We start from the raw sequence: 27,382 nt of genomic DNA, 5'->3' as shown, positions 1-27,382 counted from the left end.
TTGTTCTGGGAACTCCGCTTTCCTCCCACATGAAGTTCTAGTTAAATTGTCTGCAGTGTGTGTGGCTACCCTGTTATGGGCTGGCATCTGACCAGGGTGTACCCCCCTCAGTCTTGTGTCCAATGATTCCAGCATAGGCTCTGCTTCATTGTGACCCTGCTCTGGACAAGTGAATACTGAAAATGGAGAGATAATTAATAATGGCAAAAAGATAGGGCAGCTGGCAGCATAGAGGTGAGGACTTAAACTGTAGACTGACCTCTAAAATCAAGAAAATGTATGGCTAAAGGATATTTCAGAATGTCACTTAACCTCAATAATACAAATTAAGCAATGCAACCCCAAGTCATATGTGATGTGTTTTTTCAGTCTTTCTTTTTCAGGGACTTTTATGCAGGAGCCACTCCAAGGAATATGTGAGAAACAGACTTAAAAATCATTATTATGCCGAGGTTTATCAATTGAAAGAAGCAGCAGTGGTTTTCAATTGTATTTAGAACCTTGCAGTTTTCAGTTCTTTCATTTTTTTTTAATATTTTGAACTTGTGACACTTACAAATGAATGAACTACTGCACATTTCAAGCAAAAAATAAAATAATCCAATAAACTGTTGTGGAAAACCAGAATAAACTTGTAATGCAGCAAAATAAAATTCCTTGGCCAGCTAGTTGCATAAAAGACTTATCATGGGAGACTCTCAATTCTAGACAGTTTTGATATAAGGATTTAAAACCTTTTAGTATATTGAGTACAGAGCCTGTGATTAGCAATGAAAATAGACATATAATGAAGTGTTTTAATTTCTGAAAAGTCTATGTGCAGTAGACCTTCTTGGGGAAATACTAATCTCAAGATCTATTGTATGTAAATTGCAAGGGTTGATTTGTCAATCATTCAGCGGTGATTTAATCTTCTTTCCCAATTGTGGTCTTGAAGGACAGTTTCTTTCTATTGGAGTTTCTCTTTGAGTTCTTTGCCATGACCACAACACTTGATATTCCACTTTTTTTCCAGAATAATTCCGTTAAAATATTCACGTTAACAACATATTTTTAAATATGGTAATTAAAATGGATAACTATGGTACTATCTGAAATAACTGAATACACAATGTTATCATCCTTCAATGTAAAAGAATACAACACTAAGTATGTTGAATGATGCAATTCGCTTTCACTAAAAACTAATTTATCGAAGATTTTTTAAAAGCCCACTTATTCATTACCAATTTTTGCGTTTTTTTTTGGATTACATACTAGTCTAATGCGCAAAACAGAACTGTTGTTGAGCTTCTTTCCGTACAGTTTACTTGAGATGTTTTTGTTCAACCAAAGCAATTATTGATATTGCTTGGAGGTGAACACTAAAACGCGTAAGGAGTCTTAAATAATTAAATAAAGCTTAGAAAATAAAGATAATTAAAGAAAACGAAAAATAAGTCATAGAACTGTTATCGGAATTTTGCACAATTAGCACATGTAACGTGTTTTATTATTAGGATCTTTTGAAACAAATTCAACCCTCAACATCTGTTCTGTATCAGCATATCTATCAAAGAAACCATTCGCAATACACGTTTTACTTGGAAAATCATCATAGAACATGATGATGGACTTGTCCGATTAGACACTTCTCATCTGTCACTTTACACTTCTTTGATTATGCATGCGATTTTCAACGGGGAAAAAAGCTGTTGAAAACAACTTTCACCAGTTTCCCCCGCCGTATAACGGTTAGACCTCTGATATGTTTAATTTCTTTACCCAACTCTTCTTCGGCTTTGTCCTTTGATTCGCGCCTTTGTGTGTTCGAGTGCGGCCACACACTTGCATCGCTTTGCATTCGTCTTACGAACCCCATTCTGATTGGACGAGCCGGAGACGTAACCTCGTCAATCATTGGCTAGACACCTTGCCGCTCTCAGGCTCTATTTGAACATAAATTGAGGCTGCATCTTATTTATCCCCTTGCTCATTGCAACTTTTGGAAAGGTGTGGGGCGATGTAATGAAAGAGGCAGCTGTCTAAGGAAAATGCAGACGAAGTGACTCATTTGGAAAAAAGATCCGTGAATCGCCATTCTCTGAGTTTTTTGCACTTATCTTATGGTTTTATCTGAATTCGGTCAAAAGGATCGGCGGCTTTGCTTTTCTTCTGGTTGCGGTATCATGGATTTGAGCCCCGTCATGATGAGCTACAGCTTGACGTCCCGCAGGCTGGACGGAATCCGCGGCCTTTCCCCGCAGCCACAGCCGCCCGCAGCCCGCGGGGACGCGCATCCACCACACACGCTGTCCCCGGTCACGAGTCTGGCTCGCAACATGACCAGCCTGGCAGTTCTCGGGAGGTAAGAGGACACGTGGGCGGCCGCGCGGCGCTGCGCTGTATCTTATCAGTTTCTGTCTCACCTCAATATTTCTCAGTTGACATTTTGTATGGTTTATTGAAGTATAAAACAAAGATTTTCAAAAGTCTTTAAAAGTAACTTCGGGCCCTTTAAAAATGCTTATATGTTTTTTATGCTTTATATATTTAATATACTTATTCATTTGATTAAGTGAATGAATATACTTATTCATAATATATTATTCAGTTAATTTACTACTTTTTTTTGTACTTATACTACTGTCTATACTCATGTTTGTATATAATACTCTGTAAATATGTTATTATTTATTTATTCTGTAATTCTGTGTTAGTCGTTTTGTTTGTAAATACTGGAGGCACCTAGAACCACAGCAAATTCCACTGGGCAATAAAACTCATTCTGATTTTGAATACACTGAAAAGTGTTTGAGTCTAAATGTTTCATTTGAATACAAAACAAACTTGATTCCTTTAACAAATCAGTTAGGGGCTCGAATTAAAATTTATTTTTAATACAAAACGTGTAATGTCATATGTAATGGCACAGCAAGTGGCGCAGTGGTTTGGTTACTGCTGCTGACTCAAAGGTCCCAGGTTTGAATTCCACCTCTTGCAATATTACCCTTGAGCAAGGTGTTAGTCCTGAAGTGATATGGTAAAATCACTCTGCTGTATAAATAGATATATAATTATAAGTAGCTTAACACTGTTCACAAATCACTTTAGAGAAAAGTGTCAGCAAATTGAATAAATGCAATATAATGTAATATAAAGTGCTCTGCCATTACAGCCACTGTTACACCCCTGAGAGGAGAGCTGTGCCCCTCCTGAAGATTCCCTCCTTCCAGTCGGATGCCTCACTGGATGTTGGTACGTTTTTTTCCGTCTCTTCTATTATCCCCTTCCCTGCAACATCAGAACGAAGAAAGATCCCCTTGTCGTCTAGTGTTCTAACAACAGGGACAGTTTGAATTAATTTTTTTAGATTTTCCTAAGCTAATTGTTTAGCTTTTTTTTTTAGTTTGATACAGCAGTAAAATGTTGTTAGATTTTCTTTTTCAAGAATAAATTGGTTAATGTCAAACCCATGAAAAAGCTGTATTTACTATTTTTGTAGAAAATAATAGCAGGTGAGCTTGTGGGTGCCAGTGTCCATGTTGCTAAAAGGAGCCTTCGAAGAAGTTAGTGACCTGACTGATGCTGAGATTTATTTCTCTTGTAGGACTTGGGATGGAGTCCCCCAGCCAGCTGGACTCTGTGGAGACCGAGGAACTGTAAGTTGTGCTAATTCTTACATTTTACATTTACATTTATTCATTTAGCAGACGCTTTTCTCCAAAGCGACGTACATCTCATAAATTATGTGTATATTAAATTAGCAGAAAGAGATGCAGATGCGTGATTCTAAAGTACAGTTAGTTTCTTTCCACCATAGAACAAATGTACTTCATACGAGTAGCTGCATAAAACTTTATCCGAATATCGATGATTCCTGGTCACCTCCCTAGCTATTTTTTTAGTATATTTAAACATTTTATTACATTACAGGACTAGAGACTTTTCTCATTGGATTTTCATTTGTGTCCATTGTTTCTGTAGGCATCATTTCAAATGGCACGCATCACGCTTAGCTTTGGGATTAATATAATTATGTCTGGATCCTAGGTGGGAAGGCTGTGTAACTGGATCAGATTTAAGCCCTCATTTTTGGTCACAGAATGGTTTCCAGGCAGTTTATTCAGACACAGCCACCAGTTCCAGGTTCATTGCATATGTACATAAAGGCTAATTAATTTTTATGTGATTTATGTTTATTAATTATTTTTCAGATGCTTCTCCCCAGATAAGTGCAGCTTAGAGTATACAAATGTTTTTAATTTTAATATACATTCTCATTGTCATAGCTGCTGAGCACAGCAGCACTTCTTTATGAGATGTAAATGATTGTTTGTAGTTGACTGTCTGTGATCTTTGATTCAGCTTCATCAGTTATTGTATGAATTTAAACAATTGTTTAACTGCTCTTTCTCCAACAAAAATACATGTTCAGAAGAATTTTGTGACCACAGTTAATGGAAGAATTACCCATTCAACATGGTGATATTACTTTTGCACCCATATAAAACCTGGTTGTCCTTGGTCCATTAAGCTCTGGCTCTTTTTAGGCAGACCATCTGCTTCCTGGGCTGAATTCATGGGCTTTTTATTATGCAAGAGCTAATGAACTCCACCACCTTGTCATGCATCTCCAAACTGCACATACCAACCCCTTTGTTATGCATTTTGGACTTTGATAACCAGGGCTCAGCTTCCATAGACACCTCACTCCCCCATCAAATGTTTGGCACGCTTTCACGTGTGTTTTTGACCTAAAATTTTGTGGGGGAATGGGTGGGCAGGATCTCTGTATTATGGCATTTCTATAGCTGGACCTTTTGGTGCTTTTCTGCCTGAGTAGAGAATAGTTTAGCCTCATGTGTGCTATTGTCTAAGACACATCCACCCCACCAAACGTCTCTCACTCGAGTCTAACAAAAGACCCCTGTTCCAGAGAATGGCCTATTGCCTCACAGCAGGCAAATGGTAGATATGCAGAAGGCCCCTCTCCCCTCCCTCTTCCCCCACTCCCCACAGTGCAGTCTGCTTTGCATACAGGTGGGTTCCACTGCTTAGAGACGAGGCAAGTATGGGACTTCAAACTTTGTCCATCAGGCCAGTAATTGACGTACGTTAATTTTAAAGGCGCGTCCACATCAGTGCTATGAAACATACCGACAGCGTCATCATTCATAATGTATATTATAGGATGCTTTATTTTCATTTAGATTCGGTTGTGGCAGGAATTCAATCAGCTGATGGTGAATGAAGTGGGTTCGCTAAGGACAGAGGGGGAAACCTCATTTATAGTCTCTTTAGCTTTTCAGCATTTGAATTGTGCCGAGAAAGATAATCAGCTCTTTAGGAAAACAGTTATGTGGTTAGAAACTATGTAGACGGCCTCGCATTCAGAGGCATGTAGCAACCACGTTGGCTGCTGGTATTTAAAGATAAAATGAGTTATTAACGCAAAGGTGATGATTTTGTCAAATTCTTTTTCAAGCATGAAAACGCACGTCGCTTTGGAGAAAAGCGTCTCCTAAATGAATGAATGGAAATGCGTGAAAAGCCCATCCCCAACCTCTCTCAGCCAGTTTACACCTAGAGTGCTTTTGTACTGCATTTTGTTTGATTTATTGTTTTTATATCATATTCAAAGCTGTATGCTACTGTTAAAAGGTAGCAGTAATTAAAAGGAAAATGAAAAATGCGCATCTTGTATAAAACAGAATCTTAAAACCGCTGTTGGTTCATGGGAGCTGCAGTGTTGGAAATGAGGGTCTCCGTAAGTTCGAAGAAACTATGTGTTTTGCAAATATTAACACTCTCTGGCTATCTGCCACCATGGATGGTGGGTTTCAGAATTAATCTTCTTACAGAAAAAATTACATTTGGTGGGAGGTTGGTCTTAATTCCCAATTTTGGATGGTACTCAGGCTCTTTGCATCTTGATGCTTTCTCACCCTCTCCCAGCACCTGCTGTATGGGTTACCCCCCTCCCCCAATGTGGGACTCCATTCTTAAGCTTTTGTGGGAATAGACAGGCAATGTAACAGTCTCTTGTGTATGTAGGTCAGGATCTAATTGGTAAAATGGGATTTAGTGGAGGAGTAACAGTTTTTCAATGCGTTTTCCGTACATCTTCCTACAGGTTTGCAAAGGCAACAACGGAAGCAGGGAAAGTGATTATTCAGTAAGTTTAATTGATTTATATTAAGTTCTTTTCTTTCCCTTCTTAATGCATACCACTTGCATTCACCAGGTAGCCTCAGTTTTAGATGTATAAGATGTCCCTGTTATGACATGATGGTTTTGCGGTTCTGTAACTGATATTACATTTTTTTCTGATCCTACAGTAAGATGCCTCTTAGAAGAATCCACTCCTTACCAGTAAGTTTAAGCTCTTTGATTTACTGGGAAAATTTCTCTTTCCACTTTGCAAAGAGACTTGGATTAGTGAATATTAACAGCTGAACAATAATGATGCTAAAGAGCTCTTTTTTTTTTTTTTTTTTTTTTTTTTTTTTTGCTTCATTTGATAGATTACAGGTATCACAAAGCTTTCCAGTTTTTATACTTTGTTTTTTCTTTTTCCCTTGAAATTTTATTTAAGGTTGATGTTGTGGACTCAGGTCTATTGCCAAAGGGCAGGGACTTGAAGCCAAAGAGTTGCGGTGCTGTCTGTGAGCAGGATGCCCAACATGATATGGGATATGACAACAAGGAAAACATGTTTAAGGTACTCGCCTTTTTTTCCTACCGGTGTTGTGGTATGATCCCCCACAGTAATACTGTTAATCTGTCCTATTATGCCGTGTAGTGGTAAAGAATTGAATGCATGAAATGGCCACATTCCCTTCCTAGGAGTTGTTTGAATTCAAAAAGCCGAGTCAGCCAGCCTCCCGTTGCCACCTGCACTCCACTCACAGTGGAGATAACGCCATTCACCGGCTGAGTTCCACCCCTGCTCTAATGGTACGTACCCAGGTAAGTTCAACCAGCACTGATCACTCGTGTTTGGGCGATGGTGTTACGTGCCACCTGTGAGGGATGCAAATTATTCCGTTTCATGTTTGAACATGTTGCCTTTCAATGTACTTGCAAAGTGCACATCCATACAGTTGTCAACGTATGGTAGGAACACTGTGGCGTTGTAACATGTCAGTTGACAAACTCCCCCCCGTCTTCAGGAGCTTCCCTCACCCACATCGGAAGACAGAATTCCCTCAACCTTACGCCACCCCTCACTCACTTGCCTTTTGGATGATGAGGGCTTTCTTGACATTCTTGAAATGGAGGTGAGTTCCAAAGAAATGGCATTGCCTCAATGTTTTGACCTGCAGGTTCAAGTACTCGGTGCTAGTAAATAAATCTTGGTGAGTTTGGCGTTTCATTCTTGCAGAGTGACTCTGATCTGCCTAAGGGAATGGCCAGCCTGTTGACTGCCCCGCTGGTCAGGGAAAACTCCATGGAGGACATTGACTCTGTATGTTTGCACTGCGAGAACAGCCTCCTCTTGTGTACTTGTGCTGTTGGCTGTTTTATGAATAGCTGGTTCATAAAACTAGATTTCTCCCCCACAGCCTGTAATCCATGGCCGTGCCCTGCAGAAGCGGCACAGTGGCCCTCAGGATGACAATACGCCAGTGCGGGTGAAGAGGCCACGCAGTATGATGAGGCTGCAGACTGAATCTGGCCCTCAAGACAAAGAGGACACTCAAACAGTGGGTCTTTAATCTGCCCCCATACCGTGTCTCAGTAGCTTTGCATTGTCCTCATTTCTTTATGTGCTGTTCTCTCAAACAGGGCAATAAGTTATGGCAGAGCTGTCACCCTGATATCGAGAAACTTCTGGAAAATGATACCAAAGATCTGATTGGAGATTTTACTAAAGTAAGTTGTGTTTTGTAAGCTTACTTGCCTTTGCTTAGCTGATTCAAAGGGTAACGTTATAGTACTGAAATGCATAAAATGCATGGCACGGTGGCACAATGAGTAGTGTGGCTGTTTCACAGCACCTGGCTGGTGTGAGAGAACGGGTGTTTGATCCCCGCTCAGTCTGTGTGGAGTTTGCATGTTCCCTCTGTGTCTGCATGGGTGTCCTCTGGGTGCTCTGGTTTCCTCCCACAGTCCAAACACATGCTGTTCAGGTTCCCCCATAGTGTGTGAGTGACAGAGGGAGAGAGAGTGTGTGTTCCACTGATGTATGGATGAGTGACCAATTGTAAGTAGTGTATCTAGCAGTGTAAGTTACCATGGTGAATAAGGTGTGTGGGCTGATAACACTAGAGCTCACTGGAAGTCTCTTTGGAGAAAAGCATCTGCTAAATAAACAAATGTAAAGCACTGCTTGTGAGAATGTATGCAAAACAAGGTAAATGGCTTGGAAGGCACCCCTTTGGATAGAAAACAAAAATAGACTGCTTTTTTCTCAACCTGAAGAAACCGAGTATCGTTTTTCTTCTCAGCCATTTCTTTTGGCCACAGTGGAGGGAAAGCATCAAGATCTCAAATACATCACTTCAGAAGTGGTGAGTGAACTTACATTTCTAGTGTAAAAGAAGGCCATGTGGTACTGTATGTGCATCATGACAATCTTCCAGGGCTACCTGACGGTTACCTGACATTCATTTTTCAGATGGTATCTGTACTCAGCGGCAAGTTTGAGCACCTTGTGGAGAGGACCCTTGTCATCGACTGTCGCTACCCCTATGAGTTTGAAGGAGGGCACATCAAAGTAAATGTTCCAGTGTTTTCTGTTATTAGTTGTGCTATTAAAAATTATTTTATATCTGTACATTAAGCACTGAACATTGCTAGCTGCATTTAGCAAAGGTCAGCAAAGGAATTAAATGAGTTCTTAACAGGATTAATGAATGTTGAAGTTATTCTTCACACACACACATTTTCAGAACCGCTTGTCTCATATGGGGTCATGGGGAACCGGAGCCTAACCCGGCAACTCAAGGCATAAGGCCGGAGGGGGAGGGGACACACCCAGGACAGGACGCCAGTCCGCCGCAAGGCACCCCAAGCGGGACTCGAACCCCAGACCCACTGGAAAGCAGGATCCGGTCCAACTCACTGCACCACCATGCCCCCCAAGTTATTCTTCGGTGCTTGTTAAATATTTAGTGTATGCATTTTTTGAAGAGGCCGGCCTGGTGGTGCAGCGGTTGGTGCTTTACAAGCTCTGTGGGTTTGGATCTCGGTTTGCATCTAGCTCTGTACAAAACTGACAGATTCTCCATGTCTTTGCTGTGGTTTATCCCCACAGTTCAAAGAAATGCAGTTCTGGTTGCCCTTGGTGTGTGATTGCCTGCAGCTGACTGGCATCCCACCCTGGGTGTACCCTGCCTTGCCCTTGTGGTTCTCGCAGTGCACCCCAGACCACCACAACATTGGATTAGATGAATGGAGAGCAATTAAAATAAGAAAAATCAATGGAAATTCTTGGCTCAACTGAATTCTGAGTCTCTCACTCGCAGATGCTGCTTTTTAACCATGTAGAATGACTGGAGGAGCTATGTGGAAAGTTCTGTCATCTGTTTCATGACTCTTTTCACCTAAATTTTGATGCGGACATGAGTTTAGCCTTACTCGTGCTGTATGTTTCCCCAAGGGAGCCCTTAACCTACACCAGGAGGAGGAAGTAGAACGGTACCTGCTGAAGAAACCCATCACCCCATCATCCCCAGACAAGCGCGTGCTGCTCATCTTCCACTGCGAGTTCTCGTCAGAGCGTGGGCCACGCATGTGCCGCTTTGTGCGTGAGCGCGACCGCATGTTGAACCAGTACCCCGCCCTGTTCTACCCTGAGCTCTACGTACTCAAAGGTGGCTACAAGGAGTTCTTCCCACGCTTCCAGGTTTGTCTTCCAGCCCCTACAGATACAGAATGGTGGTCTTGTCTGCATCATACAGGAGCATAATGATTCTGCGTGTATAATTATACAATTTCCCCACATGTAGAAAATGAATTGAGAATGTTCTTCAGGACATTATTTCACTGTGTATCCTGTGTTGTTAATCTCGTCTACATCCGCATGTATAAACTCACTCACTCTTCCTCCCTCACTTTCGTCTCGTCACTGGGAGCAAGGCAAGGGTGGGTACGCCTAGGAGGGGATACCAGTCATGGTGTAGTGCCACACAAAAATGCCCAGTTGACATGAACAGTCTTTGAACTGTGGAAGGAAACCGGAGCACCTGGAAAAAACCCACATAGGCAGGGGGAGAACATACAATCTCCAAACAAATTCATCTGGATTTTAAATTATACCTGAACAGCCCAGGTCAAGCAGCAGCTACAGGCCATAGTAGTTACAGTGCATCACTGTTTGTGTGGTGGGGTGCCCTTTATAAATCAAAACTGGTTTTTATTTTTATTGACTTCTGCACTCGCGTATACTTTTAGGTATATTTTTAGACAGCGGGTGGTGTAGTGGTTAAAGCGGCCATCTCTGGACTCAAGCTGCAGGTTTAAATCATACCTCCTGCTTTAGCACCCTTGAGGAAGATACTTGGATGAATTGCTCCAGTAAATTATTCAGCTGTATAAATGGGTAAATAAATCACTTTGGAGAAAAGTATCAAATATATTATGAAAAGAAAATTTAATGACAATACATAACGTTGAAAACCTTGGGCATAGCTATTAACAACTTGCAATTGAAGGACCCCAGCTCTGTAATACACTCTGCCATTGTGGTCTTTGGCATGATTTTGGTCTCTTTTCCATACAGAAAGAATGTGAACCCCAAGCCTACCGTCCCATGGATCATGAAGACTTCAAGGAGGACTTCCGCATGTTTCGTCTGAAGAGCCGCACGTGGGCTGGAGAACGCAGCAAACGGGATTTCTATAATCGCATGAAAAAGCTTTGAGCTTCCAGCATCTCACCCAGTATGGATATCAAACTACTATTTTACTGTATATATACTGCCAGTGCACAGTTTTGCCTGGATGTTCACTTCCATAAAAGCAAAACATACTTTAAATTCCCTGTCAGATTGTTCTGATGTCTGTCTGAAGTGAACTAACTGGATGTACAGTACATCCTGCTCTGTTATATGTAAGTTCTTATGGTAAATATTGTAATATACACAAAACTAATTTATTGCATTGTGCATTAATGGGTAAGTTCAGTGTAGAAATGAATTAATTTGCCATTCATAGTACAGTGTATTTGAAAGTCTCATTTGCTGTATTTATTTAAAATATTTATTAATACCCCCACCGTTTCCCGCCATCATAATATTAATAACCTAGTAGGCCTCCAGTTGCAATATAGGCTTTGAATCTTAATCACACAAAGTGTGGTGTGCCCATGTTGCTTGATTTCCTTAAATATGTGGTTTTGATTTTATCAATTGCTCATTTTTGATGATCAAAATTAAGTTTATTTTCACAGTGAAATGGGAGTTTACCAGGACAGGGTAGGATTGGGTGGGAAGATGGAAGGGTAATAAAAACAGAGGTACACTTTTTTTTTTTTTTTTTTTCTTTTTTTTTTTTCCCCCCCCCCCAAAATATAACCTACCTTGGATGTAGACATTTTATGAACCTTGAATGAGATGTACAGCCACAGGATTTTATACTTTCATACATATCTTGAGCTGTATACAGTGTTCTGAGTACAGGAAAGTGTGATACGTATAACTTAATTATAGTGTTTACACCATATCTGATCTGAACCTAGAGCTTATAAGAGTGTGGGTGATAAATGCAGGCATGTGTCCGACGGGAACCTTTGCTTGAGACTAAAGAAGTTTAATTTTAACTTACAGGTGGGTAATATTTATCCCTGTGAATATAATGTGAATATTTATCCTTTCGTTCCAGGCGAAGTAGTAATGTTTCAGTCTCAGATGTGGTGCCAAATTTGAAAATAGCTTCATTCATGTTGAACAAAATAAATCTTAGAAAACCTTTACATGTGTTTTTGTGTTAAATAGAAGTATGTTCAATTTATTTGTGAAAACAAAAGTATGCAGAATACATACACACACACACACACACTTTAATTTTTACAATTCTTACAAAAACCAAGATTGAAACTAAATAGGACAAATTTTTTTACCTTGGTTTTCAAAAAGCTAACAATTATTTTTCTAAGTCTCCACTGCATTGCTGGTTGGTTTGAAGGACTGAGATAGAAACCTCCTTTCATCCTGTTTTAATACAGCTTTGTTTGTTTCTCGGTTCCTGTGTTTCGCCATGTTTATTTATTTTCCCTCTTTATTTTATCAGCGGTGGGTCTTGGTTGGCTGAGGTGTAGCCATTGACGTCTAGTTAGGTGTCAAGAGGTGTTATTCCATTCACACACATGCTGAAGGTGTGTGAGGTAGGGAAAGCTCCTGGCGCTGCAATAATCGGGAAAGCGGAGATGTTCTTATTAATTGATTTTAACAAGCAATGTATAACATCTCATCTTAAACAAGGGAACTTCTGCTGTGGTGAAACTATAACCACAGGTTGAATGAGCTTGCCACAGAGTTCATGCACAGGGGATGAGTGTAATCAGAAGTACAAAGGCAGACACACAAGATGAATAACAATCACTAAAGTGTATTAGACAGGTGATCCCCAACTTACGATGGGGTTGCGTTCTGCGAAAACCATCGTAAGTCGAAAATATCGTAAGTTGAGCATCTGTATATAAAAGAGGTTTGAATATCTGCACTGAAATATATGAGTTTCTAACCCAAGAACAGACAGCCAATACTGTATATCCATAGAGTCCAAATAGCCAGCTCCTGAACTGCAGGAACATCATTCACAAAAAGTGCATAGATACAGCCCCTGTAAAAAGAATGAATTCATTTTTAATTACTGCTAAAAGTCACATTTACTTAAACTTAAGTTCTATACTTGAAAATAAGTGCACCTTGCTTACAGTATAAGTTGCTTGAAACAAGTTCCACAGTGTTGTCATCCTTGTCAACCAAAGGATGTGAGTCTCACAGTAGCCTACATGAACTCGGCAACCGCTCCAAAAAAACCCAACAGTAGCTTGTTACTCTTTTCATGTGTAACTAGCTAGCTGACTATTCAGGAATAAAGTAATCAGATCAGTGTACTTTGTACTTTCTTACTAGTATATCGATGTTGACATTAGATTGCAGTATCACTTACGTGTTTAAGTTAGACAACATTTAGTGAGCTGCTGTCAACTACCTCTATATGTGAAGGATGAAAGAAGTAATATAAGCACCTAGATAACTTTTCTTTAAATTATATTTTAATGCATGAAACACATAAATAATGCTTGAACTGAGCTCCTTCATTGCCTGTACTTGCTTTTCCAAATAGTCACCACCACTCGCCCCACACTTATGCCAATGACAGGTTTTGGAAAACCATCATGAAAGAACCCTACACTTTGTCTCTTCAGTCAAGTCATGATAGTCCTTTCTACCTCTTCATCTGAGAGTTCCAATGTTGCAATGCAACACATAGCAAAGTGTCAATCAGTGTAATTGATAAGGGTGCTGTGTTCTTTGAAAGACCAAATAAGGCCTCTATTTTGACTAGCGACGAATTCTGAGCATACACACAATATTTGTAAAGAAGAATGGAGAAACCAGTCTCTGAACAGCAAATTTGGCATCTCCCAAATGCTCCTGACAGGTGAACAGCAACATGATATGTCTCTGTTGCCTTGAGTAGAACCAGAGTTTCATCCACAGACTTTGTGACTGATGGGACCACATCATTGAACTGGAGAAGAAACTAGGGTCCACAAATGCACTGCAACAATCTTCGTCACAGTCTCTTGCTTAATCAGCTTTTGAGTATTCTCTACAGGACTGTGGTGCCAGCCAGGTGTCCCCTGAAATGTTTGCAGTGGTCCTCACTGTTTTCTATTCTTTTTTGCCCAAGATGGAATATCTTGCGGAGCTCTTTCCTCTGCTCCTTCTACATTTACATTTATCGGGGAGACACTTTTCTCTAAAGTGACATCCAGTGAACACCATGTAGTATTTTGCTTATACATTTCAACCAAGGTGACTTAGAATGTTAGATATGCTACACTACTTACACTGAATCATCTATACAGTGGTGGAATACACTCTCTCACGTACACATACATTATGGGCAATTCAAAGTCAGCAGTGAACTTGAAAGACACATCTTTGGACTGTGGGAGAAAATCCACTGAAATAAAGGGAGAAGATGAAAACTTCACACAGACTGCCTAGGGATCAAACCCACATCCTCTCACACCACCCAGGCGCTGTGAGACGATAGGGCTATGTGTTGCACCACCACGCCACCCAATTGTACCAAACTGCACATCTCAATTTAATTTTCTGTTAGACATAGATAAATGTGTTACTTGCTTCTCGTAGGTAATTAAGGAGTACTCATCAACCCAGATGCCCTTTTTGTATCACACTTCTGGAGACGCATCTGAACATTTCTCCAGTGATGTAACCTGAGGTCACCGAGTGCTTTGGGTATTTCAACATCAGACACCCTCACCCAGGTGACCAGATGAGTTGATGAGACTTCAACCTACCACCAGGTACAAACAAGACTTCCCTCCAATCCCTCTGTAGCCTGCTGTAACAGATACACAACTTGTCCTCCAGTTTTCAAATATCCCTGCTCCACCAGCTCTTCATTCGCCTTTCGTTGTCCTTTTTATCTTCCCAAGGAATTCTAAACTATATCAAAATTACTTGCTTAGAGGCTTCAGACACAGGTACAACGTGTGGCCTTAGAGACGTCTCTGTGACAGCAGCTGAGAACCTGAGCTGTTTTCCTAAGTCACCCATCAGTTACCAGTCTTGTGCCCTCCTTAGAAACCTGCCACAGCCTTGAGCACCTTGTTCTGGTACCAGCAACTGTGGATCTCACCTAGAGGGCTCATAACTACAACTAAGTGTGTTCTAAGGAACTGCTTCACCGTGGTACTTTCTGCAGTGATGAAACTTATTAATCCAAGTGTTTTTGGACTTGTGTGACCTCTAGTGTTAAAAGTTGGTAAACCAACAGTTTTATGCTAATTTTCACCCTTGTGAACTGCTGTTTGAACTGGAGATCAACGCTATTCATTGCTTTACTCTTTCATGTCTCCATATGGCATATCAAAGAAACGGCACTGACTGAACAAGTTGACAAGAACCAATAATATGCAGTATTATACTAATTCTTGGTTCTCACACTAAATGAGTGTTATACCGCTTATATTATTTTTGTATAGCATTATTGGTCGTTACAGATGCAACGAAACCATCTTGTCTGAAACGCCCATTGACTTTTGTAGTTTCACCACTGTAATAGCACATAAAGCGAGGATCCGTATTTTAAAAGAGAAGTAAAACTGCTTGGAACAAAAGGATTGTGGGAAGTGTAGTTGTCTGTCAAACTATAAAACGACGTCGCAGGCGGCTGCCATATAAATGACTACATCTCCCAAACACATTTTTTTGCTTCCCCTGTCAGGCTTGGGAAATTCGATTCTGTTAGGAGTATGTATTTCAGGACTTAGCTACATAGTTGCCCACGTATCAAATACACAAATAAAAATAAAAGTAGTTTGCGTAAACACTATCATCTGAACGGACTGTTTCCTAACAATCTTGTGTTTTTGTGATTTGACTTTTGTAGCCGAATTATTACTAAAGTAAAAAAACGTTAGCCTGACCTGCTTATACGCCGATCTGGTAAGTTTTTATAAAATTTATTTTTTATTTTTTTTTACTGATCGCCTAAATGGCTGATGTTTCAACTGGGCATTTAAAAGAAGTGGCTTATAAGCATGTGTCGTGACAACGTGTCCCCTGTGTCTTGAACTCGTACGGTACCGTTAGTCGTCATCATGTATTTCACTAGTGAAATAGGACGTTTTACGCTTCAAATTTGAATCCGGTAAGCTAGGATGTTTGTGTTTATCCGCATTAAAACCACAGTACTGCAATATAAAGCAGAAGGAGGAAGCTCGTGCTCGGAGTCGCTATCGCGCATGCGTTACCTTCCTTCGTAATACGAAGTTGCGCCATGACAACTTAAAAAAAAAATAATAATAAATCACCACTCATATGAATTGCTTGCCTTTTACGTCCCCTAGCGTCACTGACTACATGGATTTATGAGAGTGGACTACAGTATGCAAATATTAAATGTACTGTGTAACAAAAAAGTGTATTTGCAGCGATATGGTTTTTAGTGGGAAATCATCTGCCAGCCAGGGCAGGTAATGTTAAAATAATTTGAAACCAATTTTTAGCACTTATGGTGTTTACTGTATTTTTTTCCTCTCAACAGCACCCATCAGAGTTCACTGTTAAGAAATTTGGACCATGTTGTTTTCAAGTTGAAGATCAATAGGTAGTGGAGACGCAGATATGGTGAAGTGCTTCCTCATCCACACGCTGTGCTCTGTGAGCACGCTGTCTCCCGGAGAGACCCGGATCCTGTATTCCCGTGTGTTTGGCCCAGAGGATCTCCAGTCAGCAGCACCCGATGGAGAATTGCACATGGAGGAGAGACATTTGCTCCAGAAAGAAAAACTGGCTTTAATAGCAAGGTACACACTTTTTTTCCAATGTGAAATTGTCCTTGTCATGTGCCATCAAGTCGGGTTCAAGTCTTGGTGACTCGATAGACCAATGAATTAAAAAGGGCTCGGTTTTGTCCTAGTCTAATGAGATCCTCGAGCGTCCGCCCTGTCATTTTAATCGCATCGATCCATCTCGTTGGTGGTCTTTCTCTGCGCCTTGTACCCTCGATCTTTCCAGTCATGACATCCTTCTCCGGTGATCTTTCCCTTCGAACCGTTTGACCGAAATATGACAAACGCATCTTCATCAGTTGCGCTTCAAGTGGCAAATTGTCCTTGCAGAAGTTTTTGTGCAAAAGCTGTAAGATGTAGGGCCAAATTAAGGACCACGGTCTAACCTAAGTGTCATGAGAGGCTGTCCTGTTGCAGCCTTTTTTTAAAAGAGAGCTCCCTCTGTCCTCATAACTGCTGAATTCCTTTCAAGAAGGATCTCAATACACATACTTCAGACCCTTTTCTATAATGATCTCCTAACTGCTCCACAAACTTGCATCATATCATCTATCAGTCACCTCTTTATTTCCTGTCAGTTCCATAGGCAGTGACTTGTGTAACATGGAAGTTATTATAAGGGTTCCAAATGGGTTGGTGGTGGCGAGAGGCTGCAGGACAAATCTTTTGATTGTTCTTAGAAAGGTGGTCTGGAGAGGTTTTATATCAATGAGGAGGTAATTCTCTCTATTGTAGAACAACCAGTCAAAAGCCCAGGTAAGTGTGACAAGGAGCATTCCATGTTGTGTGACAAGGAGCAAGTTATGAGTCTGAGGGAGGTTGCAGTGAAAGGTATTGAGAGTGCTGATGCATCCCTGCTGCCCAGGAAATTAAAGTTGTGGTGCTTGCAATTTGGGTTCTTGCCATGTATTATATGCCATTTACGGTGTTAGGAAGGTAGAGAAGCTGAAGCGAGTTATTAGTAAGATGGTTAGGAAGTGGCTGGGAGTGCTGTGCTGTTTAAGTAGTGTAGTGTTATACAGTAAGGGCGTGTTGGAGTTGCCACTGAACAGTTTGGTCCAAGAGTATAAGTGGGCTTGGAAATGAAATTGGCGGAGTTGACGAATAATGAGCCTGCCAAGATGTGTTGGCTAAGGAGGCAAGTTGCATTAAATTCATCGTTGGAGTAAAGTACGACATGCTGCTGACGCTGCACAATGTTAGGCAGGGGTTACGTGGCAATGATTGTTGTAAGTTCTGTAGCGGTGTTGCCACTATGAGACACATTTTGTCTGGATGTAAGGTTAGTTTGGCACAGAAGTGTTGTGCTTTGTGCCACAATCAAATTCTTTAGTGTTTAGCGGAGGTTTTAGAGAGGAAACGTGGTGAATTTGCTGCCCAGTGGTAGGAAATGGTACGATTGGGTTTGTGTGGCAGGGAAGGGAGTTGGAGAGGAGATTAAGCTGCTTAGTCCTGAGTTGTGGAAATGTATGGTGGCAGTGCCAGATGTTTTCTCTGGGACTTCATGTGCAAAGTGGTGAGATTGGTTGAACTGTTCCTTATGTACAGATGTTGATATATGGGCACAGGATGTAACATGTTATCCTGTGTATGTTGACTGTGCACTGGCAGTAATGGGGATACTGGACAAAAGTAGTGTGCTTTGAGAGTTGTATCTGCATCTGTAACTTTGTTGTTGGTGCACTTCTTTTTACTCTGATTTGAATGTGGCTTTGGAGAAAAGCATGAATTGAGATTGCAGTCTCTTTCCTTGACTCAGGCAGGTTCAGAGCGCCTGTTCCCTGTGGAGAGAGGCACTGGGACGCCCTCCTTCGGAGGTGACGCTGGGCGGGGAGAGCGTGGCGCTTCAAGAGGCCGAGACTGGAGTTCTACGGCTACCAGCTGGGGAGCCCTATCTTGAGGAGTGCTTTGTGCTGTGGCTGGGGGTCCATTCCCTGGGCTTCACCATGGTATGCGAGCCCCATGAAAACTTGCTGTTGGCAGAGGGCACACTGCGGAGCTTGGCAGGCCACTGTCTTGAAACCCTACGCCTGCTGGGTCCGGGCAGTGAGGTGAGGCAGTGGGTCACAGGGGGACACACTTACTATATAGAGTGAAATAAGAAAACAAAGTAGTGTAAAATGGAATAGTGCTTTGGAAGGAATGTAGGGTACCTATGAATGGAAAAATCTTCCTACACTCTGCTACTTGAAGAGATTGCAAATTATACCATGTATCTCAGTGGGTAACTGATTATTTAATTAACCCAGTTGCATAAGTGGATCATTCATTTATAAAAATGTTAAGTTCATTGTTCGATTCTTCCATAAGTCCCCTTCTGGGCCTTCAAATGATACAGTAGTCATCCATGTTGCAAGTCCATGTCCTTAACTATATTACCTGCTGGGCTATAGGTGTTGCTGAAGAGTGACCGCATAGAGGCGATGCTGCACCACCTGCTTCCTCATGGGCAACTGCTCTTCCTTAATCATCGCTTTACCCAGTGTCTTGGGAAGGAGCTGGCTGCCTGTATAGGCAAATGAAGAAGTACAATGGCCAGCTAAAGGAAAGGAGAGTACTTCCATTGTCTCAGGTCTGCAGGAGCAACCATTGCATGTTGGATTCCCGCTGTGATCTGTCTCATCTTCAACTTTCTACAGTGCCTTTTTGACCGATTAATTCTGTGGCAAAGTATTCAGTTGGAAGTGGTTTTTTGCCTTAAGGTTTCAAGAAATGAAAATGCCCTTGTTTAAAAGTTTTTGGGGCAAAAAAACATCAGTTGTAATTAAATACAATTTCAATTTGCAAACTGATATGTATGTGTAGTCAAGAATTAAACTCTGGGTAAAATTTGAATATGTACACATTTACAGAGAACAAGTCTTACAGAAACACACCTCTGTACTACATTACAGAACAGTTTCACCTAAGTGCAAAGAATTTCACCACCTACCTATATACTCTTGGGTATTTCATAGATTTCTAAACAAAATAAGGAAGGCAGAAAAACTTTTCTTTTTTTTTCTTTTTTAAACACCCAAAGTTAAGAATTAAGCCTGGGTTTTGGTACCTAGAGTAGGTTAGTGTTCTGTTTTATAGCTAGTGTATTCTACTAATGAAGTACTAGAAGTGAAATTGTGTGCCTGGCTACTGGGCTGCTGGAGGACAGTATGAGGAAGCGTGTATTCACATTTGGGGGGTGGGGTGAGGTTAGTGTGGTAGGTTAATAATAAATATACATGTAATGAAAAGTACATTGCACATTTTTAGAACTTTGATCACACTGCTACATTTAACAAATTTTCAGAGCCTTTTTTTAATGTATTTAATTTATTAAATTATTAATTTTAATACCAAGAATCCATGATACGTCTCATAGACATGAACCTCATGCCACTGCCCCATCCCATGCTGCTGAAGTTCCTGTACTCCCCAGGCCAGAAGTACATCATCCTTCCTCTATAGTGGGGCTGCTCATACATGAGCCAGTGGCCATCCATCACGTGGCAGGACATGCAGTTGGACATGCGGTAGCGATCCATGATATTGTCGCAGTCGTCCATCAGCTCATACATCTGACCTCCAAAGTTCTCCCTCTCGTAGATCCTCATTCTGTAGGATCCCCTGTACTGTGTAGAGGAAAAGGGAATTCTGTTGAACACTGATGAATACCTAAAACCCTTTTTTAATTTTAAAATTAAAGGAGAATAAATGTGTGCAGAGATTTTAGATGCATAAATACAGAATTTCTTTGCAAACGGCAGAGGAAAAAAGGTTCCACCAGCATAACAAATGAATACCATGGGAATCATTCGGCAGGATCTGAAGAAGTCACTCATGCCCATGCTCCTACAGTCGGGGTACTCTCCCCTCCTCAGAAAGTACTGGTTCCCCATGTAATTGGCGCGGTCATAGACCATGAAGCAGCCACTGTGAACCCTGCAGGAGTAGCAGTGGCTCATGTAGGATGTGAGGTCGGCACAGTCGCTGCTGCTGTCATAGGAGCGACCGCCGAAGTTCCTCTCCTCGTAGAAGGTGATCTGAAATGGAATGTGGGTTGATATCAGAAACTGAATAAATGAACCATGATGCTTGCAACAGTGTGGTTTTTCAAAAAAATCACCAAAATCATTTTTTTTTTAATGAAAAATTATATCAATACAGCATTTAAATCAAATGAAGAACCTGAAAAACCTTTACTTATACAGGTTTAACTTTTTTAATCACAACTTGTTTTGTCTTTGTAGCACCACTTACCCTGCCCATAGTCATGGTGATGGATATCTGTGCTCACGCTGTCGTGTTTTTACACATACCATACTGTCACTTATATACCTGTTGTGGCCCAAAGAACTTGTTGTCTTATTGTTGAAAATCCTGAATCAGCTTTATGTCACAATAGCTCATTGGAACTGACGTGTGGCATGTAAAAGGTTTTAACGTGGCATTGTGTTTGGTTTTGAATAAGTAACATGTGCATTGTTTAGTCAAAGAATAAGTCTTTGTGTAGAATGAAAAAACATACAATGACTTTCGTACAAATGATAAATGAAGCCCTGAGCGTACTGTTTTAAGACTTACATAATGTTAAGGTATTCTAAAATGAATTTTAAAAAAATGTTTCTATAAATCTGCCATCAGAAGATTTTCTATCAAGCTATCTCGAATTTGAAGACTTTCTGGCTTGGTTTCAAATATTTTAAAGATGTATGATTATCTTGTATTCTGGCACACCCCTTCTGTATGTTGTTTTTCTTTTTCCAAATGAGGTGTAAGTAAGTTTGCTGAAGCTGTTAATTGATTGTAAGTCCTATAATCTAAAGTCCTTAACTGCAGGGTGCAGTATCATTTTAAAATTATGATATGAAGATTCTGATTAATGAAATAAGTTAATGCAGTATTTTATTTCTCTCAGACATATCAAAATTACTTTTTGTGTTAGTCAACCTCAAAGCACTGTTTTACAGAAATGGAAAAAGAGTAGTTAGTGAATATATACAGTGTGTATGTATATATATATATATATATATATATATATATACAGGATTTATAAGTGGACTGTGCAAAATAAGAGATGAAGTGCTGATGTGATATGAGGAGCGAAGAGACTCACTACACGGACTAGAGCATGGAGGACTGACACAGACAGGACTGGGACTCCTGGAACACAAACACATTGTAAATATGAGTCTGGAAACGAGTGAGTAGCTATGAAACAAGAATTACTATGAAATCGCCAGTAAATAGTTGATCAAGAATCCACAACTAGATGTTTGGCCTTTACTCTTTTTATAGTGTTGGAGATCTGGTGTTCATTGAAATCAGGTGTGCTGTTGCTGTTGAGTGGACCTGGAGCGATGTCCCCTATATTCCTCCTGAGTATTATGGGTTATGTGTTAAGGTGTGTGTACAGCTTAGTACATAATATGAGGTAAGTGATGTGTATATGGAGAGAGGGAAGATGAAGATTTGATGGTTTGTTCCGCATCCACGTGTGAATGTGTCATTGATTCAATTCAGACTACCTAATTCAGGCAGTAAGGTAGTACCCAAGTTTTGGTGGTGACAAGCAAAAACCAGATAAGAGATGCTATAGTAAGAAAATGTACATCTGACTATGTACGCTGCAGGCTTTCAGAAGAAACACATGGACTCGCACTGATATGTGTCCTAGAGGCAGTTTCACTGTGCGAGAGAGTCGAAGAACACATGTCTGCAATGGCTGGTGTAGATGTAGCTATAACTACAAGACACTATCAGTCGTATTGCACGCAAAGTGAGAAAGTGTGAGCGAGAAGACACATAAAGGCAAACGGAACAACCAACCAACATCAACAACCGCTTGTCCTAAGCAGGTTACAGGGAGCCAGAGCCTATCCTAGAAACACTGGCACAAGGCTGAAGGGGGGTACATGCTGGATGGGACACCAGTCACAAGTATATATCCGGACACACAGCTGGATCATGTTGCTGGAGCACAGTGTAAGCACCTTGCTCAAGGGCCCCACAGCTGGAGGCAGGGATCAAGCTTGCAACCTTCAGAGCCAAAGGCAATTGCTCCAACCACCGCACCCCCACCTCAGAAACAGAACAATGAGAGAAAAAAAGACAAATAGAAATTGCTACAGATGTGGAAGTACCTGAGTATAGCTATCACAAGTGTAAAGGAAAAGATAATTTTTCAAAACTGTGACAAACCAAAAATCCTAAGAATGATAAATTTGATCATGTAGAGAGACACCTCGATTATGCATTTGTTGTTTCAGAATATAATATGCCGGAAAGGTTAAAAATTTGCCTTGGTAGAATAGATTTAAAAATGCTCATGGACTCTGCTGTAACTAGCAACATCGTTGATGGAAAAAACATGGGAAAAACTGAAATCTCTGCATAATAAATGTCACTCATAAATACCAAAAGCAGAAAAAAGTTTTCTCACTCAGCAAAACAACCTCTACCTGTGAATGGAGCCTTTATGTGTGAAACTAAAGCGCGGAATCATACTGAACAAGCAGAGTTCATTGTCAGAAAAGGTGATGGAGAACCACTGTTGGGAAAAGAGATCACTATGAACCTTGGAATATAGAAAATAGGCCCAAACGTTACAGTCCACACAGATCTGAAACAAAAACTCCAATACCCAAAAGTGTATTGTTATCAAGGCATACAAAATACCATTTGTGATGACCAAATATTTACAAAAATATGAGTGGCAATGGCAATTAGGTAAATTTTGTATTATGCTGACAACATGGCTGAGAATGGGAAGAAATTTTTTACGACGAAGATACTGAAAACCAGTGGCTGTTGTGGAGTCTTTCAAAACTGAGGGAAAGGGTGGTGTCCGTAACTAGGCAGTGACAGCACAAAACGAGGTTGGACTGGAGCATAAAAATGATCGACTTTTCCAGTGGAGAAGGAGAATATACCAGAGCTCCAGTTCAGCCATGCAGGAGCTATCTGATGTCATGAGATTGCAGAGGGTTTTGTTGAAAATGGCAACTGAGAGAAACTAAGAGATGAACAATTGGCCTTTTGGAGTTTTTTCTATCTCAAGTGGTCTGGCCAGGCTACTGATCATCCCCTCAGCTTCCCTCATCTGGCATCCCACAGTGCTTGGTACTGGGCTCCCTACTTTTCTCAATCTACACCTCTTCCATCAGCCCTGTCATCGCCTCCCATGGATTCTCCAACCACTGCTATGCCAACAACAACCAGTTTTTTCTTCTCTTTTCCACCACGCATCGCTGCCTGCCTCTCGGACATTTCTGCATGGATGTTGGATCACCACCTACAACTCAACCTCTCCAAAACGGAGATCTTGCACCTTCCAGCTGGCCTGTCTTCCTCTCATGAACTCTCCATCACACTGGATAACTCACTCATTTTGCATATCTCATTGGCTAAGAGCCTGGGACTAATGATTGTCTCAAGTGTGTCTTTCATTCAACACATCGAAGCCACAATCTGGTCCTGCAGCTGCATGCAGCATAACATCTGCAGGATCCTCCCCCATCTCACAACAAACTCTACACAACTCTTGGTCCGGGCCATGGTGATACCCTGCTTGGATGACTGCAACTCTCTCGTCTGGCCTTCAAGCCTCTGCCATCAAACCTCTACAGCTGGTGCAGAATGCTGCTGCAAGCGTTGTTTTTGACCTGCCGAAGCGTTAAGACATATCACCTTTCCCCGTCTCTCTGCATTGACTTCTTATAGTTGCCCGGATCAAATTCAAAACTCTGGTTACAACCTAAAAAACTATCAATGGAGCTCTTCCTCGACATCTACAAGAGCTGATCACTCGCTACACCCCTACCTGACTCCTACGCTCCTCAACCTCTACCTGCTTGGTGGTCCCAAACACAAAAGATACAAAATCAAAATCACAAAGGCTTTTTGGTTCAGGCTCAAATGTGGTGGAATGACCTCCTCCTCTCTCTCATAACTGCTGAATCTCTATATATTCAGGAAGGGTCTCAAAACTCGCCTCTTTCAGACTCACTTCTCCACTGATCTCCAATTAGAAATTGTGATTAGAAATTGTTGAAGAATGGATAAATCTCTTATTTAGTCTAGAATGCCTAAGAGGGATGGGCAGACACTGGCACTTGGACCCCCAGAGGTTTTTTTCTCCCTTGACTTTCAGTTTGGAGTTTTTTGTTCCTTTCCTCTGTGGCCATTAGGCTTACTTATAGCGTTATAAAAGCATTGATAACGTATTACGATTCTCTGTAGTCAACTGTCTTCTTTGTTTCTTTACCTTATGCCTATGTTCAAGCACTCTGTGCCACTTCATGAGAAGAGGGCTGTATAAAAATAAATTGAATTGAATAAACATTTATGCAGCTACTCTGAGTAGTATCAGTAAAGTGAAGCAGTTGTGTTCATGGCTACTGGGCTGCTGGAGGACAGTGTGAAGAAAAGTGTACTTCCATTCAGAGGATGGAGGGGTAAGGTCAGTGTGGTTGCTTGATAATAAATATACATGTAATGAAAAGTACATTCCACATTTTAAAACTTTGATCACGCCTTTACATTTAATAAATTTTCAGAGCCCTTTTTTAGTTTAGTTATTAATTTATTAAATTATTTTAATACCAAGAATCCATGATACGTCTCATGGACATGAACCTCATGCCACTGCCCCATCCCATGTTGCTGAAGTTTCTGTACTCCCCAGGCCAGAAGTACATCATCCTTCCTCTATAGTGGGGCTGCTCATACATGAGCCAGTGGCCATCCATCACGTGGCAGGACATGCAGTTGGACATGCGGTAGCGATCCATGATGTTGTCGCAGTCGTCCATCATCTCGTACATCTGACCTCCAAAGTTCTCCCTCTCGTAGATCCTCATTCTGTAGGATCCCCTGTACTGTGTAGAGGAAAAGGGAATTCTGTTGAACACTGATGAATACCTAAAACCCTTTTTTAATTTTAAAATTAAAGGAGAATAAATGTGTGCAGAGATTTTAGATACATATATACAGAATTTCTTTGCAAACGGCAGAGGAAAAAAGATTCCACCTACATAACAAGTGAATACTTACCATGGGAATCATTCGGCAGGATCTGAAGAAGTCACTCATGCCCATGCTCCTACAGTCAGGGTACTCTCCCCTCCTCAGAAAGTACTGGTTCCCCATGTAATTGGCGCGGTCATAGACCATGAAGCAGCCACTGTGAACCCTGCAGGAGTAGCAGTGGCTCATGTAGGATGTGAGGTCGGCACAGTCGCTGCTGCAGTCATAGGAACGACCGCCGAAGTTCCTGTCCTCGTAGAAGGTGAGCTGAAATGGAATGGGGACTGATGTTAATAAATAAAACATGATACTTATAATAGGTTTGGCTTTTCAAAAATCATCCAAACCTATTGTGATACAGGCTTATTTTTTTAATTAGAAATTATTTTGTCTTCGTAGCACCACTTACCCTGCCCATAGTCATAGTGATGGCTATCTCTGCTCACGTTGCTGTGCTTTTACATGTGCCATACTGTCACTTATATACCTGTCGTTGCCCAAAGAATTTGTTGTCTTATTGTGAAAAGTCCTGAATCAGCATTATGTCACAACAGCTCACTGGACTGAAAGGAATCATGAAAAAGGTTAGTATTTCACATTGTTTGCTTTTGAGAAAGAAACACGTAAACATTGTTTATGTGAAATGGTAAGAACACACAAATCCTTTTTCCCTATATAATCAAAAAACTTACAAAGGATATCATGATTTGTTGAATGTGGTGATTTTTAAAAATTCCAGCTCATTTGCATTGAAATACGCAGGAATCAACATCAGTTACAATGGATACGCTAAGTGAACAGATGAATCCTGGATTTAAAGGCTGAGACAGACGGGCATTTTGGAAAAGATCGTACCTTCCAAAATTGTACAAGACCTTAAGCATAACAATATATTTGAAAAATTTCAGTCTGGTTTCAGCTCTGGTCACACTATGGAAACACCCCTCACTTTAATTTCAATTTTCATAACAAAGGGTCTTAATTCTTATGCCAGTGTGGTATTTCAGTTTTTTATGTTTAATAAATTAGCCAAAAATTCTAAAATCCTGTTTTTACTTTGTCATTATTGGGGTATTCAGTGTGCATTGATGAGGGAAAACAGCGAAATCAAGCAACTGAAGCAAAAGGCTGCAACATACGGCTGCAAAAATTTGAAAAAAGTGAAGGAGTCTGAATACTTTAATTTCATGTAGGTTGGGCTATTGTAATGCTCTGTTATCAGGCTGTCGTTACCAGACTGTATCCAGGTTACAATTTATACAGAATGCTACTGCCAGAATTATTATAAGAACTAGGAAGTATGACCACATAACACCAGTATTTTAACTGCTGCATTGTCTTCCAGTTAAGTTTAGAGCTGATTATAAAATCTTTCTTTTGACCGATAAGGCAGTAAATAGCATCACTCCGGCTTACCTTTGTGAGATTATTTGATTCTTATATTCCGGAATGATGTCTTAGTTCATTTGATGTGTGTTACCTTAAAGTACCTGCAATCAAAAAGATCTCAGCAGGAGGACAGGACTTTATTATTATTATTATTATTATTATTATGATTATTATTATGATTATTATTTTATTTTTTATACTGCGCTCTTCTCACACAGTGACACAGAGCGCTTTAACACAGGCATACAGCAAGAAAAAGTGATACCAACAAAGAAGACAGTCAACTAATGGCTACCATAATGAAGAATCTTTATCTATAGAGAGGCTAAACTTTGGAGTAGTCTGCTAGTTATTGTCATGCCCCATCTAGCACAGCCTTTAAATCCAACCTTAAGACTTGTATGTTCACTCTGCTATGTCAATGACCAATGTAATGACTGTTCTGGTCTTGTTTTTTATTCTGTATAAAACTCAAGTCTCGTCATGTCATCAGTCACGACCCCTT

At 40.7% G+C, this 27,382-nt stretch overlaps 4 protein-coding genes across 4 annotated transcripts; 2 read left to right on the top strand and 2 right to left on the bottom strand.

Annotated features, from left to right (window-relative positions):
• Positions 1-1,983: 1,983 nt before the first annotated feature.
• Positions 1,984-10,849, top strand: LOC108918853 (M-phase inducer phosphatase 1-like). The gene is given in 14 exon segments (XM_029248576.1): positions 1,984-2,347; positions 3,158-3,237; positions 3,590-3,641; positions 6,116-6,146; positions 6,578-6,703; positions 6,829-6,951; positions 7,155-7,262; positions 7,367-7,484; positions 7,516-7,689; positions 7,754-7,857; positions 8,433-8,495; positions 8,603-8,701; positions 9,587-9,832; positions 10,709-10,849. Coding segments are annotated over 14 exon segments (1,707 nt in total). The 5' UTR covers positions 1,984-2,105.
• A 4,542-nt stretch (positions 10,850-15,391) lies between these two features.
• Positions 15,392-19,789, top strand: ap5s1 (adaptor related protein complex 5 subunit sigma 1). Its single transcript, XM_029248871.1, has 4 exons — positions 15,392-15,637; positions 16,239-16,500; positions 18,245-18,536; positions 18,879-19,789. The coding sequence occupies exons 2-4, from the start codon at positions 16,319-16,321 to the stop codon at positions 19,005-19,007; spliced, it is 603 nt and encodes a 200-aa protein (XP_029104704.1). The 5' UTR covers positions 15,392-15,637; positions 16,239-16,318; the 3' UTR covers positions 19,008-19,789.
• On the bottom strand, positions 19,556-20,591 carry LOC114909430 (gamma-crystallin M2-like; the record flags this gene model as incomplete). Its single annotated transcript, XM_029248575.1, has 1 exon — positions 19,556-20,591. A coding segment is annotated over one exon (780 nt), but the record flags the coding sequence as incomplete, so codon positions are not given.
• Positions 20,592-24,999: 4,408 nt separating this feature from the next.
• LOC108918890 (gamma-crystallin M2-like) lies at positions 25,000-27,051 on the bottom strand. Its single transcript, XM_018726496.2, has 2 exons — positions 25,516-27,051; positions 25,000-25,340 (listed from the first exon to the last, which is right to left on the bottom strand). The coding sequence occupies exons 1-2, from the start codon at positions 25,792-25,794 to the stop codon at positions 25,059-25,061; spliced, it is 561 nt and encodes a 186-aa protein (XP_018582012.2). The 5' UTR covers positions 25,795-27,051; the 3' UTR covers positions 25,000-25,058.
• Positions 27,052-27,382: the final 331 nt, after the last annotated feature.

Source organism: Scleropages formosus, chromosome 24, assembly GCF_900964775.1.
Source record: "Scleropages formosus chromosome 24, fSclFor1.1, whole genome shotgun sequence".
Lineage (NCBI taxonomy): Eukaryota > Metazoa > Chordata > Actinopteri > Osteoglossiformes > Osteoglossidae > Scleropages > Scleropages formosus.
This window is presented reverse-complemented; position numbering and strand designations above follow the sequence as displayed.

Excerpts from the sequence above, each read along its gene's own strand:
- LOC108918890 (XM_018726496.2), bottom strand. The coding sequence starts at position 25,794 with ATGTTTTATTTATTAACATCAGTCCCCATTCCATTTCAGCTCACCTTC. Across the intron at positions 25,341-25,515 it reads CCTGCCGAATGATTCCCATG|TACAGGGGATCCTACAGAAT; the intron begins GTAAGTATTCAC and ends TCCTCTACACAG.
- ap5s1 (XM_029248871.1), top strand. The coding sequence starts at position 16,319 with ATGGTGAAGTGCTTCCTCATCCACACGCTGTGCTCTGTGAGCACGCTG. Across the intron at positions 16,501-18,244 it reads AAACTGGCTTTAATAGCAAG|GCAGGTTCAGAGCGCCTGTT; the intron begins GTACACACTTTT and ends TCCTTGACTCAG. Across the intron at positions 18,537-18,878 it reads TGCTGGGTCCGGGCAGTGAG|GTGTTGCTGAAGAGTGACCG; the intron begins GTGAGGCAGTGG and ends GCTGGGCTATAG.